Source organism: Haemorhous mexicanus, chromosome 5 (genome assembly GCF_027477595.1).
Source record: "Haemorhous mexicanus isolate bHaeMex1 chromosome 5, bHaeMex1.pri, whole genome shotgun sequence".
Classification (NCBI taxonomy): Eukaryota; Metazoa; Chordata; class Aves; order Passeriformes; family Fringillidae; genus Haemorhous; species Haemorhous mexicanus.
This window is the reverse complement of record NC_082345.1, coordinates 70,508,191-70,525,362: the sequence shown is the minus strand read 5'-3', so window position 1 is coordinate 70,525,362 and position 17,172 is coordinate 70,508,191. Positions and strand designations below refer to the sequence as shown.

General features: G+C 38.4%; 1 protein-coding gene across 3 annotated transcripts in view; it reads left to right on the top strand.

Moving 5' to 3' along the window:
* Positions 1 to 17,172, top strand: part of CELF2 (CUGBP Elav-like family member 2) — a 547,081-nt gene that overhangs the window by 239,560 nt on the left and 290,349 nt on the right. For all 3 annotated transcript variants that reach the window (XM_059847526.1, XM_059847525.1, XM_059847520.1), the window contains one exon: positions 377 to 412. Coding sequence is in view for 1 of the 3 variants with exons in the window: in XM_059847520.1 (XP_059703503.1) it covers positions 377 to 412 (36 nt within the window). In the remaining 2 variants the exon portion in view is untranslated. The remainder of the gene's footprint in view (positions 1 to 376; positions 413 to 17,172) is intronic.

Sequence of the window (17,172 nt, the reverse complement as noted above, 5' to 3'; positions counted from 1 at the left end):
GCCTTGCTTTTGCTGCGGCACTGAAATAAAAGGGAACATTTTCCACTGGAAAATTGGCCCAGTGCTACGTTTTGTCTATGTAAGATCATGCAGTGCTGGCATTTGAAATAGTGATAATTTTATGCCTAAAAAAATGAGTAATTGTACCGCGGAGAAGTTGATTCTGATAGATCCTTAGATCACACTCCATCGTCTGCTTTTTCACATTCTTTTGTGTGTGATCAGGGGGGCACCGCATCCGTCAGCGACGCGCTTGCGTACGGAGCCGTGGCTGTGTGTCTGCACTCCTATAAAACACAAGCACTACAAAGGCATCTTAAAAATTTTATAGCTGTTTAAAACACAAACTAAGTTTTCCTCCCTTTGTGTCTTTCAGAGAGACTGCCACAGAGTTATCTGGAACGTTACCAAGGTAAGCAAGTTGCTCTAAACCGCATCTGTGTGTCAATGTCTGGAAGGTGCTGAAAGAAGCACGACCTTTGGAGGCAGAACATGATCCTTTTCCTTGGGAGAACTGCTGGGATACTGAGAACTGGGGGTGCAAAGAGGAGAACGCTCCCTGCATGCCACAGACAGACAAATGACACTGAAATACTGGCACTGCCAAGCCCACACAGCTTAAAGCGATGGGTTGAAGTTGCTTTGAGGCTCAGCACAGTTGTGCACCTGATGAGAAAAATCCCAGCTGTGGCTTCCTTCCAGCTGTGCAATTATACCCATGGCAGGTGGTTTGGCTTTTGCTGTACATCTCACCTGAGGGATGAGAGGAGGGAAACTTGGAGGTAGGAGGAAAAAAAAAAGCTGTTATCTCAAGGCATTTTCATTTGGAAAGCAGGAAAGCAGCTTAGACCAAATTCTTCTATGCTGAGAAATCTTTTCATAAAATAATAGAAGTAGACAAGACTCCCAGGTTGTGACAGAGATTTTTGAAGAGAGACCTGTCTACATATTGTTAGAGAATGCAATAAAATGCTGTAATCATGCAGATAGAGAAAAGGGTGGAGAAAAGGGAAACAAAAAAATCTGGTATGGTAATCTGTCAGCAATGCCTGGTGAGTTAAGAAGAGATGCTCTCAGTCCTCTTGTACCTTCTGCCACTGGTTTTGCTCTCTGAGGTACAAGGGGTTTTAGTGGGGTTATGCTTTTGGGGGGTTTTGCTGTCCTCTGATTAAAGCAGTGTTGTAGCTCAAACAACATATAATGTAAAAAGAATATTTCAACAGGAAGGAGAGTTTTCTTTAAGCATGATAATACGTGCAAGATGCTTCTGATTCTAAGGCAGAAAAAAAATATCCACCTTTCTTTAGAGGTGTGTGGTGTATATTAGTTGACATTTTTTTTACTGATAAGCTGTAAAATATATTTTTTCATTATATATTATGACTTCTTCCTGTGTAATGTACCCTTTTGTTCTGTTTGTACAAATTTATGTGATTTATATGATTTGTTCATTTAATAGCTACATATCTTTTTATGGCTTACCATCACTTGGCCTCCGTGGTTGCGCAAGCAAATATTCTCATGAAATTTTGACTTGTGTTTGAAGAGCTGACCAGTGATCAGGCCTACCAGACACCAAAGATTTTGTTCATCTTCCTTGCAAAATAATTGCATTTCTTCATACACACACACATACCAGAAAAAGAAAAAAAAATCCAGTTTCACTGCACTTGGTGAGGTATTATAGGACTAATATACTGGAAACATGGAGTCCTTACACTGCAGAAATGAATTCCACTTCAAATTAAAGTTAAAATGAGACACATAAGTGTTTGAATAAACATCCCGTTTCGTACTTGCCATTAATGATTGTCTAAATGTTCTTTTTGAATTATTACCACAAGGCTTTAATTTCAACTGCAGTAAGATGTCACAAGTAAAATCAGATTATACCAGCAATGTGCACAAGGCATTGTAATTGTGTTATAAATATTAAACCAAATGATCTTGTCACGATTTAAAACAAATGTTTCCAGCTAGGCACAGGTTGGCTTGTCCTCCAGTCTTCTACAGGATTCACCTGTTTCTGAATTTCTCTAAGCAAACAGCTCCTTGGGGTTTTTAATCTTATGTTGTGATGTAGTAATCTAATATTTTTTGTTCTTCTTTCAAACGTCAAGTGACTCATTTTGCTATTATTAATTCATAAGAGTGAAATAGTCTAATTTCCCCACGTCTTCTTCCACCTTCACCCTGAAACTACGTTACAACATACAAAATTTCAGTTGTTTCACCTTGAAATGACAACATTAATAACCACTTTCCCATCATTGCTGGGATTCCCATCACTGTATTTTGGTCAGTGGGGCACAGCAAATCCCCTGTAGAACCAGAAATCCAACTCTCCTTTGTTCAGGCAAGTACAATGCCTTTTCCCAGAGCAGTGATTACTCTTGGATATATTTGTGGCCAGGATTGATCAAGTAATTTTCATGCACTTGCAAACCTGGTGAAAGGGTTTTCACTGCAAGTGGTGTAAGTGTGAACAGATGTTTCAGTACTTGGAATATTTTGTCTGGCTGTCAAGAAAGCTTAGGCACCGGTGGCATTAATTATTTATTTTTGTTGTTGTTGTTGTCATTAAAAAAAGCCTCAAAAACCCCTCCTGATTTTTTCATAGTTCAATTAAAGAGGTGAAATGGGGGTCTTGCTCCCATAAGGCCCTTAATTAGTCAGAAGTACAGAGCAGTATATTTTGAATATTTTCTCATCTCAGTAGTAACCAAGAGAGGTTACATATGTGCATTAAAAAAAAAAAAAACAAATATAACACATATTAACACACATGTCTTGGTAAATGTGGCTTTTTAATATATTCATTTTCCATTAAATGCTGCTGATGGCTCTCTAATGATTATATTTAAGGAAGAAGAAATCAACCTTCCTCTTGCCACTGAAGTATGTGTATCACTGATAGGCAAAAATAGAAAAATGTGAGTTGGTGGACATCATTTAGTAGGAAAGTTAATAGATTAATTTTGCCTGTAGAAAGATATAAAAATTTCAGTACAATTATATTGTGTCAGTTCTAATTTACCAGTTATTTCTGATGATTTCAGGAAGCTCAGGCTAGAGAATGAATTGAAAACTCAGACTTTAAATGTGATAAAGAAGCTTTACAATTTTTATATTAAATGACATTATTATAGCTATGAATGTATATTGTTTTTTTGAAGAAAGGCTTTCTGTGTGCAACAGCACATCAAAGAAGAGATCTTCACAAGGAAAACTTTACAATAATATTAAGTTGTTCATTGCATGACCTATTTAAAATACTCAGATACTTCTTGTTGTAGACTACATAATTAAATTTTAAATGGAACATGATAAAGAAATTATACTGGTGATCTCTAGAGATTTGAATACCCTATTTGGATCTTTACAAGAGTGTAGCGAAGGCATACTTTTAAAATTTAATAAAGGTCTGGCCTATTTTTTTTTTCTTTTAGATGCTCTATAGCTGCTATGGCAGCTGTGATTCAAATGTGTTTGCTCTCAACATTACATAGTCAGTACCTGCAATAACAGAGCAAGCTAAAAGTATTAGAAAAAATACAGTTTAACTTGAGAAATTCACCATTAAAAAAAGAAGGCAATTAATGAATGGAGATAAACTTCTAAAATCTTGGGGAAGCCAAGCTGGTAACCAGGCTTTCCTGGGCCAGCCTCTGAGCTCAGCAGTGGAGGGGAGCAGGGAATGAATGGAGTCCTGGAGCACGGTGTGAAGCCCTATGGGCATGAGGGAGATGATGTTTGGAGCTTAAAGGAGAAACTACTCAGCTTCAGTTTCAAAGGAATGATTTCAGTCTCTAGCCACTTCTGTTTGTTTCTGTGAAAGTTACTTTATATTTAAAGAAGAACAAATATTTTAAATATAGACTAACCACATGGATTATTTATTTGCTTAATACTAGGTTAGTATTAACAGAAGGAAAATCTGGGCTATTTTTCCACTTTTATGGACTGGTTCAATTTTTCATTTCACTCAAGGGGGGAGTAAAGTTTAAATGGCCACTTCCTCCTCTAATCTATTGAAAAAAGGAGAAAAAGTCAAGCTAATAATTTGCATTCATATTTTTAATGGAAAACTTTGTAGAAATATCACTGAATCACCTGCTTAAATCTTGAACAAAACTCAGGGAATCTTATCTTTTGAGGTGAAGGCCATCCTAAAATTGTCATTTAGATATTTTTTTAGAACTGTGGGAGGAAATCTGCAGTGGATACATTGGTGTTAAAACAAGCAAGTATGTTCAAAATGGAAATGTAAATCTTTGGCTTGTCCTTGAATTTTAGTCATCTACAAACTTAATATTTTTTAAACCTGTGGTTTAAAATATACGCTGGAGTAGGGTACAGGCTTTGGCCCTCTTGATGTGGGATTTCATTCCCCACCATTCCATAAATTTCTTTGATAATGTCTCAGTTCCATTTACTGCAAAGACTTCTGTTCTCAGGTATCTACAGCATTTTGAAAATAGAATTTAAGTACTGAAGTCACTTTGGTGCTTTTGAAAAATGTTAACCTGCAACTTCACCATTATTGAAATCTAATGCAACTAAGCTTTTATCTAAAGCAAAAAGAAGAATTGACAACCCACCATATGACAAGCAAAATGAAATCTCTTGATCACTATCTGTCAGCAGTCTTTCTAATACCATTGTGTTAGGGAATGATATGTCTTCCAAGAAGCTCAGTACACAAGGTTTTGAATCATTTCTGTCTTGACAGCCTAACACAAGTAACTACTTGTAAGTGCTTGGATGAATTATAAAATCTATGTGGCTCTGTAGAGTGAGTTAATAAAACATCTATGAGCATTTTAATTACTATGAAATGAAAAGGATTTTTTCCTGACAGTAATAGGGGCATGGTCTAAAGACCAACCTGACATCTCAGCTGCTGTCTTCACTGGGTTTGCACAGAGAGTGGAGCTGGGGTTGCCTTCTGTGTTTGCACTTTTGGTTCCCTCCCATCTGAGATATTCTGGCAAGCAACTTCTCTCCCTCTGAGAACACCAGGTCATACCTTTCACCCCTCATGTTTTCATGTCCTCTCATGTCACCACTGCTGCTTTGCCAGTTATGTCAGGCTTGAATGCCCACCCGCCTACGCCAGGCATGTCTCTGCCAAACTCTGACAGAATTTTCCATACCCTCACATAACATCTACTGAAGCTTTTTTCTCCCTTAAATAAAGCAGGTATTTGGCATAGTCCATTTGTGATCCTCCCTTCTAATGGAGAAGTTTTGCTTTCCACCTTCAAATAAATCCTTTCTCAAAACTCGCTCTTGTTTTAGAGGCATATAAATAATTGGTCAAGAAAACATTGCTCATCCCGGATGGCAGGCAGTGCTAGCTGATAATATTAAAATATCTTGAATGTCAAACTATATGCAGCAATTCAGACCTGGGTTTTGGAAATGATATCATCTTCTATCTTTTCTTAAACCTCATCATTAAAAAGAAAAGAAGAAGATTCCAGCCCTCGATATTTAAATGTTCTCAAGTCAACTGTCTTAAAGAGCAGATTTTCCATAATTTGGATGCCTGCTATTTTCTAAAGTACTTATTTTGAAATGAGACTTGAATTTAACTAATCCTTTATTAAAAAAAAAAAAAAAAAAGTAAAAGAATCTGATGTTTGACCTTTCTCTTTGCCTCAGATGCTCATTTTGAAGAGGTACTTCTTTCATCTAACTTTTGAGCTGCTTTTCTGTACTGGAAGCAGGATTGCCTGTACCCCATTGTATCTGCTGTAGAGGAATGCCCTGATGGTGCTTGGTGTTTGAGACACTGGAATATAAATTACAGTAATTATTTGGGATGGTAACAAGTTTGATGCTATTATAAACAAATCTGGAGGTTTTGAGGAAATTATACACGAGGTCTCTTCACTATTCTGATTTTTGTTTTTCCTAAGATTCAGTATCCTTAAAATACAACATGGAGCTTTTCCTTGTAGTAGCTGTCAGCATGTCTCTTTTTGTTGTTGTTTTACAGCCATTTTGAAATATATTTTTTACAGCTAATGATAATCTTAAAACACACTTATGTGCAATCTGATCCCTTTCTAAAGAGATATTTTAAAAATCTTAAGAGGAGCCTAAGGAGCATAGAGATGATTATCCATATGTGCTTACTGATGACTCTCATTCAAAAATTAGGAAGATACCAATGGCAGGATTCATATTGCCTAAATTTGGCTATCACAAAAGTCCTCTGTCAAAAGAACCAGGGGAGGAATGGAGAAAAATAGGTGCCTCATCTCAGGGCAAGGTGAATAACCTTGGGAATTGTTTTTCTTTCTCCATTGCCTGAAAATGAAGCCTGGGGAATAAGCACAGACTAAATGTTTCACCTGATGATAGCTTTAATTTAAGGTGAGCAGCCAGACTTTTATAAGTGTTAGAGTGCCAAGTGACGTAAGCCGATGCCTGCTGGAGTTTTGAGGACATTGGCATGCTTAACCTCAAAAAAACTTTCAATATTTCATACTTAAGTCCTAAAGATAGATCCTGGGAAGGAGGGGGGAATGTCAGACAGAAATCATTGTTAGACTTGATACAGCTCTGACCCAGAATGCAGGAACTCTTCTCACAGTGCAGAGCCCTCAGAAATCACAGCAGCCCTGAAAGGGTTCACAATTATACATAGTCTTTGAATCTTAAAACTGAGTATAAGTGATTTTACTCAGAGTCTTGGTTTGGAACCCACAACCATTTTTCCCCAGCAACTGTAGGCATCTTTCAAAAACGTTAATGAATTTGACAGCAGATTTTTATCTTAAAAGTCTGGTAGAGCTTTTGTTTTTATTCCCTATTGTGAAGATCTAAAACTAGAGACATATTCCCTTCTCTTTTTTTTTTTTTCTTTTCCTGTTATTCACCTTAACCAGACTTCCAAGCATCTTTTTAACTTGTTTTACAAAGCATTGCTAAACGTGCCCAGTGAGGATAACGTGCAGTAGAAATGAAAGGACTTAGATCTCTTAATTTCCATTCCTGAAGGTGAATTCCAAGATCGCGATTATTTTTATTTATACAGTGCCTAAAGAGTACTAAATACTTTATGGAACAAATAGAAGACCTCTTGTAAAAAGCACGCATTCCTATAATCTAATTTTAGTCTCAAATCAGGCAGCATGAATGCTAAGCAGCAGGGCTTGAAGAAGCACAGAAGGTGTATGAGGGCTGCACTAACAGGATTGAGCAGTTATTTAGGTTCATTATCTGTCCCACTTAATAGCACTGCAATATCTTGCTGGTTTAAGTTAATTTACATTGTCCTGTGGAAAACATTTGACTGACACAAGAATGATATTTCTTGGGTTTAATCAAAAAATAAGCCTTTGAAAAGGAGTTTGAATGAAGAGAGAGAAAGACACCATTGTAGGTGGATTTGAGATGCCAGTCCAGTGCAACAAGCAGCAAATAAAACCAGCTTAAAATACTAAACCTGATTTCCCCTCCTCACTTCATTTCCCAGCTCAGTTGAAATACTTATGTTCTAAGTTAGTGCTTTGTATGTACCTTTTGATTAAGTGTGTCTTTAGCCCTTAAAACCATCAAAATAATGTTATTTAGAAATTCAGTGCAAAGGATGAAACTTGTGGGAATAACTCCAGACGTAAATATGCATTTCTGGGGAAAGCAGAAGTGTTCACACCTCAGATTCTGCAGAAGCAAATCAGCAACGGAAGTGGAGATTTGTTAGCATGACAGAGAAGCTCTATCTTAGTACCTTTGCTGTAGCATGAACAAGGCATGTGTCATATATTATATAATATAGAGTATTACATCATGTGTTTTATAAATAGTTAGGAGTGAACTGCTCATATGCAGAATTCTTAGCACCATCCTTGCCATTGGTCCCAGAAGAGCAGTAGCAAGAGACATGGATGGAGCAACGTCAGGAAACCCACACTGCTTTCCCTAAGACAGCAGAGACTCTGGTTTAAAGCTCTCTTCAACATTCTCTGCCTTCTGAGCATTGCTTTTATTTATGAAATCACTGCTATTGTAGCATTTACAAAAATTGCGACTATTTGAATGTTTCCAAAAGATTTGCTATAAACTAAAAGCAAATCTTGGACAATTCTCAGTAAATTATTGAAAGAGTTTAAAAAAAAAATAAATCCTAACATATTCCCTGCTGTTCAAGGTTAACACTTTATACTTCATCTACATTATATTAAAAACATTTTTACTGGAGTCCATAAATGTTACACATTTTTAAAAGGCAATGAGCGCAGCGGGAATAGAAATGTTGCATAAAGCCAGACACGAGATCTGCAAGCAGTAAGTGCTGCCTGGTGGTTTTTTTTTGAGGGTGCTGACTTGAGATTGCTTCTGTGAGGTGATACCCATTTTTCTGGTTATATCTTGCCATTGGAAGCAGGCAGTCCCTAAAGTTTTCCTGCGGTCAGCAGCAGACCCTGAGCCCCAAACTCCCGTGTTGGGAGCAGTGTCTCACCGCGGTAATTCTCTCACTGGCCGGGAGGTATTGCCAGTTTGGAGCCTCAGAGGACCTACCCCAATTTCCTGTGTACATCCTTCCAGAGCATTTTGCAAGTTGTGTCCTACACAGCATTTCTACAGCAGCAAAGTGCCGGCGTGGTGCTTCTCATCTCCAGGCTGTAATGGAAAATATTTTTCATCCAGACCCTTTGGAACCTTTCGAGCTCCCACACCATTTTCACACCATTTTGTGTAGAGCATGTATAAGGCTCTACAAAGAGTTCTACCTAGTCCACCCAGTAAACTGGGTGCAAATCATGTCTTTTTGCTGTAATCTAACCTTAATGAATGCCCATGAAGAAATAAAGAAGGAAAACAAGACTAAGCTTTACCCAGCACAAAAAAACCCCAACCCTAAAAGCAGAGATCTTTCAGCCCCTTCTGTATATTTTGCTTCTGAACTTTTAGACAGAAATGCCACAATGGCTCACATGCTTATTTTTGGAGAACCGTCCCGCTGATATCAAAGTGATTGCACAAGTCAGTGCAATTTCAGCATGAGTATTGCTGCTTACTCATTGCTGTGAGATGAATATCCTCTGATTTGATCCCAGCATTGCCACTAAGACTGTAGACAGCTCTACTTGAGCAAGAAAGAAGAATAAACACATAGAAACTCAGTTTTGGTAGCATCCTCTTGAAACATGAACTGAGGACCATAAACTGGAAACTTAAAAGAAGGCCCTAAATGGCTCCAATACTATTTAGAGGTATGGTTTTGGCTAAATGAAAATACTGGACAACTGCAGGTGCCACTGACTTTGGTTCAAAGAATAAATGTGCTTTTCTGAACCAAGCTATCAATTCAAGATCTTAAAAGGTGCTTGTGACATTTTGGAAACATTCTGTGCTTGAAGCTCAGGAGCTCATCTTTTAACTAGCTGTTCAAAATTTGGTTTCTTTTTTAAGTTTTTCTGTTGGGGACACAGATGCACCTGCACTGATGGGCTCATGGATGCCAAAGGAACTGTGGCTTGTTGCTGGCAGATTTCATTCCAGGATTGCATGGAGCAGTAAGCAGAAGTTCCTGCAACTATAAAGTTTCATTTAACAAAAATGAAATATTATTATTCATGTCATGAGTAATTGAATCCCCAGATGTTCTCATTTTCTATCAATGGCTGGAGACAATATGACTCTAGATAGGCTGTGACAACATGAATTGATTTCTTTCTCTTTTTTCTTTTATTTTTTCCCTTTTTTTTTTTTTTATTTCAAACCTGCAAAGTGACTGTGGGATTTTTTTTTTTAGTTGATTGCTTGGATCTGACATTACGGGCTGTGCAGCTGTAAAAAAGACCTTCTCATTTTCATTGAGAATAAGTAAAATAAAATATCACAGAAATAGCATTGCTCTTCCCTGGTCCTGCCCCTATTTATTTCTGCAGAGATAACGGGGACAGACCAATTGAATTTGGAAAGAAGTCTGCAAGAAGAGATGGGTTGCTGCTAACACTGAATATTCAGAACATAATAATAAAAGTAATCGGGTTACTAAAAAGCCACCTGTTACTTTTTTTTGTTGTTTTTCTCTAAAGCATAGAGTTTACTTTTTTGTCTCTGAATTTATAGCAGAGATGGGAAGTCAACTCCTTAGAAACCTTATTATATGCAAGGTAGTAATTCCTTGTTAAAGTAGGAAAAGAAGCCTACTAACATTTCTAACCACTAAGAGCCACTAACATTTCTAATGCTGCTAAAGATGAATGTTTGCACAAAGGAACAAAGGTAGAAAAACTTTAAGTGCTTGTTAAGGCATGCACACACAGTGCATACAAGCAATAAGTCTGTTTTGCTGAACTGTGAAATTGCCCTGAGTAATTTCTCTAATAACAGAACAGATATTGCCCCTGTGACCCCAGAGGAGCCCTGGGCTCAGTGCTGCAGCCAGTCCTGGTATCAGCAGAAACTTGTGCAACCAAAGCATGGGCTGCAAGCTGAGCACTAGAAAATAAAAGAAACTTGGTGGATAACTTGTAAATGATCTGGCTGATTTCAAAATTCAGAAAATGATTAATGATAAAGGTACTTTATTTATTGATTTCCCCCCATGACCTATTCTTCAGAGGAGCTGGACTATTGTGTTCAGAGCTGTGTTTGACAGCTGCCTCCTATTTCCAAAGACAGTATTCATTCCACTATGAATGGAATGTACAGTAGCAGAAACTTTTAATTGGCATTTCTTGTTAGCTTTCTCCTATAGAAATGATGTAGTGCTGATGCTTTTCCTCTGTGTTATGGAGAATGCCTCTGGAAATAACAGCTCTGTAGCTGGAGCAGGGAAAAAAAACCCCACAGAATCCCTTGGGATAATGCAGCACATGCAGAAATAGGAAAAGAAATCATATGAGAAAAACATTCAGTTAAAGCAGCAACTTATGTCTTCTCTTTCAAAACTTGCAAGGTGAAAAAGAGCAATGTGGTTTAAAGGGGATATTGATTTGGTGGAGCTATGCATGAACCCGTGCCACAACCCCAGTACTTCTCCAGTCTCTGAACCTCTCAGAATTAATGCAGGGGTTTTAGACTGATTGCTTGAAGTCTTTCTGTAAAAAAAAAACCCATGTCTGATGAATGGCAAGGACTTGAGGAGATTAAAAAAAGAAAAAGAAATTAAAAGTTCCTTTAAAGAACTGAGAAAACCTTTGTCAGCTGTACTTCCTTGCAGTGCTGTCTAGTTAGAGCAAGGCAGCCAGAGACTCAAGCTCATTTCTTCTGCCTTCCATTTTGTCTTGTGAGTGATTGACTTCCTTCAGCAGCTCCATCAGGTAATGTGACATAAATGGGCAAAAAATTCCCACCCTGAATTCATCTTACTGTGCCAGGGACATAGCAGACGTTTTTAGCTATTCACCCATTTGAAAAAGAATTCTAAGCTCAGGCAGATGTTGAAAGTCTGGCACGCGAATTTGGTTGCTGTTCTCTAGGAGGTTTTCAATTTTTTATCTGAAGTAGGTGATATTTTTTGTAGAGTGCTGTGGGGCTTTGTTAATGGTTCTGGATAACAAAAAATATGGGGCAGGAGCTGTTTATCTTTACAGCAGTGTAAGAGGTGTTGTTCAGGAGAAAGGCAGTGGTTTGTCTCTTCATCTGGAATTATCTGGCATCTGCAGTGTAAAACAGGTTGGCAAAGTTTAGAAAAGCACAATAAAGAAGAAGTATCTGAAAAGAAATATCTGAAGAAAATAATCTCAACCCCATCCCAAATCTCTTTTCAGAGAATAAAGCAATGCTTTCCATCCTTGTTTTCTGTGCTTTTATGGCTTTTATAACTCCTCCTATTCCACCTTTTCAAGAGATAGGAATGTCCAGTTTTCTTCTGACTTTCAGCTGTGATGCTTTCTTTAGATTAACCAAAAAATCAAAAAAACATATTTCCTTTCATAAATTTAGTTTTGTATTAATTTATTTCTGTAAGGCAAAACACAGATTTGGAATTGTGTCTAGAGTCCACAAAAGCAATAAATAAGGAAATAAGGACTACCAATAAAAAAGAAAAGGCCACAAATTCTCCCCCCCCGCCCCATATTCTGCATTTATCAAAGCTGGTCTCTTCTGACCTTCTAGAGGCTTATAGGATTTATGGTCTCTATAAATCTTCTGGTGAAGCATCAAGCCTAAGATGAGAAAAATCACTCTAATATGAGAAAAAGACACACAAGACAAAACAAAAAGCCCCAAACCTCCATCAAACCCATCTTTGATAATATTCTGCTGTGTGAGAACATCTCAGAGTAACTAGAGACAGTTGCACAGGATTTTCCTCTGACCAGTACTGCCTGTGCAGCACTCACCAGTGGGCTGCTGCTCTCAGGCATCAATGCTTCAGTCATCACTTGCTTCTCACACCAGGTTTTTTAGACTTCGTTGCATGTAGAAATTCTCAAAATGTGCTTTCCTAAAAAAATCTGCTTCACTACCAGTCTCTTTTACCAGTGTTTCCTGATTGAAAAAAAAATTTAAAAGAAAAGAAAAAAGGGCTTTTATCACACATCCCATATGTGCTTTATGGTGCTGTGACTTGATAACTGAGATATGATTTTATAATGAAAAATCCCCAAAGGAAGTATGCAGATGTACTGTGGAAAGATACTGACACTGTGTGCTTTATTTGTAGGAAAGGTATGAACACTTTCTCCTCTTCTTTTTAATGGCAAAGAATATTAAAATAAAAAATAGGCTTGTGTCTCTTGTGAAACTCCCAAGGATATGTCCAAGTGGTGGAAGAACTACCTACATGTTAAAATGGTACTCTGCAATGCATTCCCCTAATATTTGGAAAATATGACTATCATTGGTGATATCACTCTTTCTTTTTTTTTTTTTTATTTTCCCCAATTAAATCTGTAACCTTTTGAATTTGAAATGAAGGCTGCAGCTAGGGGAATTCAGTAAGATGCTAGCAAAGGGGGCTGTTGATGGCATGCTCTGTACTGGAAAGCTGTCTTGTTATTGAATGCAAATGTGACTTAGATATGTAAATTCCATTCAAGATTTCATCAGTAAGCTTTTAATATATCTAGAAAGTATCCTAAAACATTTAAATAAAATGTTAATTGAAAGTATGGAATAGTGTTAGCAAGCTCTTTCAAAGAAAGCTTCAATTCAAGGCATGTAACAAGGAAGCAAGTGCTCTGATTTAGTCAAACAGAACCTCCCATGGTAAAAACCTATAATTGTTTTAAAGTTCTCAAAAAACCTACATCCCTGTTCTCATCTCATCCCACACACTGTGATATTCCTTATGTTCCTCACTCTCCTCTCTCAAAGCTGACTTTCTTTGTAGCCTTCTCCCACTCCCAGCGTGCTGCCTTCTCTCACCTCCCACGCCTGGAGCTGCCTCCTGCTGCCCATACAACAAGCACTTTTCTACACATCCCAGCCCTTTTCCTTTCCTTGAGCTTGTCTGTGTCTCATTCCTTGCAAAACCATCAGGATGTCTTGCCCTGCATCAGAATCCGGAGGGTGAACTCAGGAGAGCTCGGTAGTAAGCCAAACAGTGAATTTAGATCTTCTGAGAGGGATCATCAGATGGAGCAAATGACTGATCTTCATATTTAAAAATAAAACCACTTATTTTAAAGGCTGAAGAGAGAGTGATTGAGTTAGACTGCATCCCTCTGGTGCTCATGGAAATGCTTGCACAAGCAGCAGGGCAGCTGAGCTGTGTTGGCTTTAACCAGCCCAGGTCAAATTCATCAACAAAAGCTTTAAATTAAAACCCTCAGAGCTAAAAGTGTGGGAAGACAGAAGCACGAGCATCTCTTGCTGCAGCTCTGGTTTTGATTGTCATTCCTTACCTGCTCATTAAGCAGAAAGATTTTGGAAGTATTTGCTAAGTTACCTTCCTGTCTGCAGATGGTCTGCAACAGTGACAGCAGCTGTTCCAAAAACAAGCAGTGAAGGGAGGTATTACTGCACTTTAGCTATGTTTACAAATTTGTAACAAGACTATTATTTAAAGTGTGGGTTTTTGTGTCTGCACGCAAAATGTTATTACTGAAATGTTGCTGGATTGGTGGAGGGCATCAAAGTGATGTGGCACAGAGAGATTTCTCTGCTTTGGCTTGGTTTCTTACTTCCAGAGCTTGTGTGAATCTTGTAGGTTTGGGCAGAGGCTGCGCAGATTAATGTTATAACCTGTGACTTGTGCTCCCATGACCAGGGAGCTTGGGAGAAGGGCAGCCACATGACACTGCTCAGCTGATGGGAGTTTGCTGGGGAAGAGCTCAAGTTCAGGAAACATAGAGTTCTACACTGAAAGACAAAAAAGAAATAGAAATAAAGTGCATCTAATCCTTGCATGTTGGATGCGCTTCTGATGCTAGAGGAAAATTTCCAGCTGGGGATGATTTTACAGTCTATTTTCACACATCCACAGACCAAAGGAACCCAGCCTGCTGTGTCTTAGGGAGGCTGCTGGAGGATACTGGGATGCTCCTGCAGCAGCAACCTGGACAGGCTGTGCTGCTTTTACCATGATGCCTTGTGGCTATGACCCAAATGCACAATCCATGCAGACAGGACCTTGTTCTTGAAGGTCAGGAACCAAGCCATACATGAGTAGTGAAAACTAAGGTCCTCTTCATACTTTTCTGGTAGAAGCTTCTCCTTTTCAGTATATCCTTTCTGTTGTGCTCTACATAAAATGGTTCCTTTGAAGAATGCTTTTTCCTTTGCAATTTAACTACAAATGGAGGTTTCTGACTGGGTTTTCTATGGGAGGTATACACAGAAAAAAAAACAAACTAAAAAGAAGATGGGAAATGCATGAAATGAAAAATTTAAATATAAATTCTAAACTTTCTGTTGTGGAATTGAAAATGCAAACAGCCTCATTTCTGTAGGAAATGTTGAGTTTCTGTGTGGTTCCCCACTTGCATGATTCATAACTGGTGTTTGTGTTATGCCTACTTGGCTTTGAAGCAAGCCAAACTTGAGCTCTCCACCTTCTCAGGTGAAGGGATTCATCCCACAGTTCCATATTGGAAAGATATGAATCATTCCTGTCTGTTTTCACTGCTGACTCAAAGGCAACTTATGCATCAGGGCTCCCATGGAACCCTGCAGCAGGGTCCATGTTGGAGCCAAGTGGAGTCAAGGGAGAAAAGTTTCACTTTTGTCAGTGCCATTGTTTCAGTGAGACTGAGATTACAGTTTTCATTTTCTTGAAATAATACGATACGTCGCTGTAGTGATGAACTTCACCCATTGTGTGGTAACACTTGGCAAACCATTTGGCAAAAGTAAGGCATGAATTGAAGGCTATGGTAAAGTGAGAGTGTGTTGTGTCGTTTCGAACATTAGTTATTAATAAAATACATAATTACCTTTCTTGGAGTATTTATCATACTGCTTGTGTGTTAGGAAGCAGAACTAGAAAAATGCATTTAAGAATTGCACCTTGCTGAACTGGTTTAATTAGAGGTCAGTAAAATACAAATAGGAGAAAAAGCTGATGCAGATGGTTTGAATTTGTTTGGATTGCATATGAATACAGAAAGTTCTATAATGTAAGACTGAAGGTTGTACTTGGGTTCTCTGGAAGAGGAAGGTGAATAAACTGTAGCTATTCCCTGTTAGGGGAGATAGAAGAAAAGATCATCTTTCTCTTTTAAGCCAAAATTCTGGTATTTGCAAGACTGTTCCTTCAAATAATGTAGCCAACAACTGCTCTAAGATTTCCTGTCTTCCAGTCTGCTATCATTCCTCTAACCTTTGAATACACCTGTGTAATCAGATCAGAAAGTAAAGGTCTATCATTTACTTCTCTTAATACCCTTGGACAGATTGCTGTCTCATTAGGAAGACTCGACAAAGTAATTCAAGAACTGTAAGGCGCTAATAAGACGCTGTCTTTAAAAATGGATTGGCTGAGTAGAAAGTCTGGCAGGTCCCCAGGATGAATATCTGGCCACAGGCTGGAATTATTTCTCTGCTAATCTCCTTGGTGTGTTCAGAGGATCTATTTGCATCTTGTGAAGTGGGAGGTTTGGAGGCTGCTGACCCATGAAGAGCTCCCATCTGTGGATCCTCTCTGCAGTGATGCCAGGCTGAAGACTGAGTGTTTTCTGCAGCTCCACTCCATGGGCCAGGGCAGCACCTCTGATCAGAGGCTTATTCAGAATATGTCCAGCCCTGAACTGTATTTACTTTTCATTAGGGTGATGTATATGATTAATGTAGCTTTGTTTGCTGTGCTGAAGTGAGCTGTCAGAGCTTAGCACTGTAATTTTTTTTTTTTTCTAAGAAGCCTAGGGAGAGGAGTCATTGGATTTTGGAAAGAGAATGGCAAAGAGAGAGCTGAGAAAACCAGAAACTCTGCACCTCACTGAGAAGTGACTGGGCACAGCTCTTTAAAACACAGGGTCTGCAGTTGTACAAAATTGATCTGGAAGAGATGCAAATTCCACATGGACTAAATTCAGATTTAGAATTAAAATGCTACTCACATGGGCACCAGCTAATACACCAGCCAAATTCACTCCATTATTAAGTTAAGAGGCTATGAGGTGACCCTCATGAAATGTATTAACATAATGTCAATAATGAGTCTTTTTATAGGAAGGTGTTGAGGAAATGCAAGCAGAGTTTGTAACATGGTACCACGCTTCCAGCCTGGCTCGATTCTCGGTTCACAAATCTTTATGTCACAGATCCATCTGTTCCCGGGAGATGGGTGTGAGTTGATGCCATTTTCATGGGCTACTTTGTTTCTAGCTTGAAGCTTTCTGAATTCTCTGGAAGTTGCCTGAGACTTGGTATTTGTTGCCTGGGGCTCACTGTTGCCAAGGCATTCAGCATGGAGCAGAGATTGCCTTCACAGGCTGGGTGGGACCTTTACTTAACTCTATCAAGGCTCATTAAAGCTTCAAATCTCTGAATGCACTTTAAAAATTGAGTGACAGGAACTTCTGGGAAAGTTTTGTTGAGAAGCCTGGCATAACCGAGTAATTATAATATAGCAGTACTTCATGTGCAACTTGATTGTCACAGCCTGTGTCAAGAGAACACATAATTTCTGAAGGATAAGACCATATGTTCCAAAAAGAGCTTTCAGAATGTGAGATACTTGTTTTGGAAGTTATTTTTTTACTCTTCATAAAAAAAAAAAAAAACCAAAACCAAGAAAACCCAAAAAACCCCAGTGTC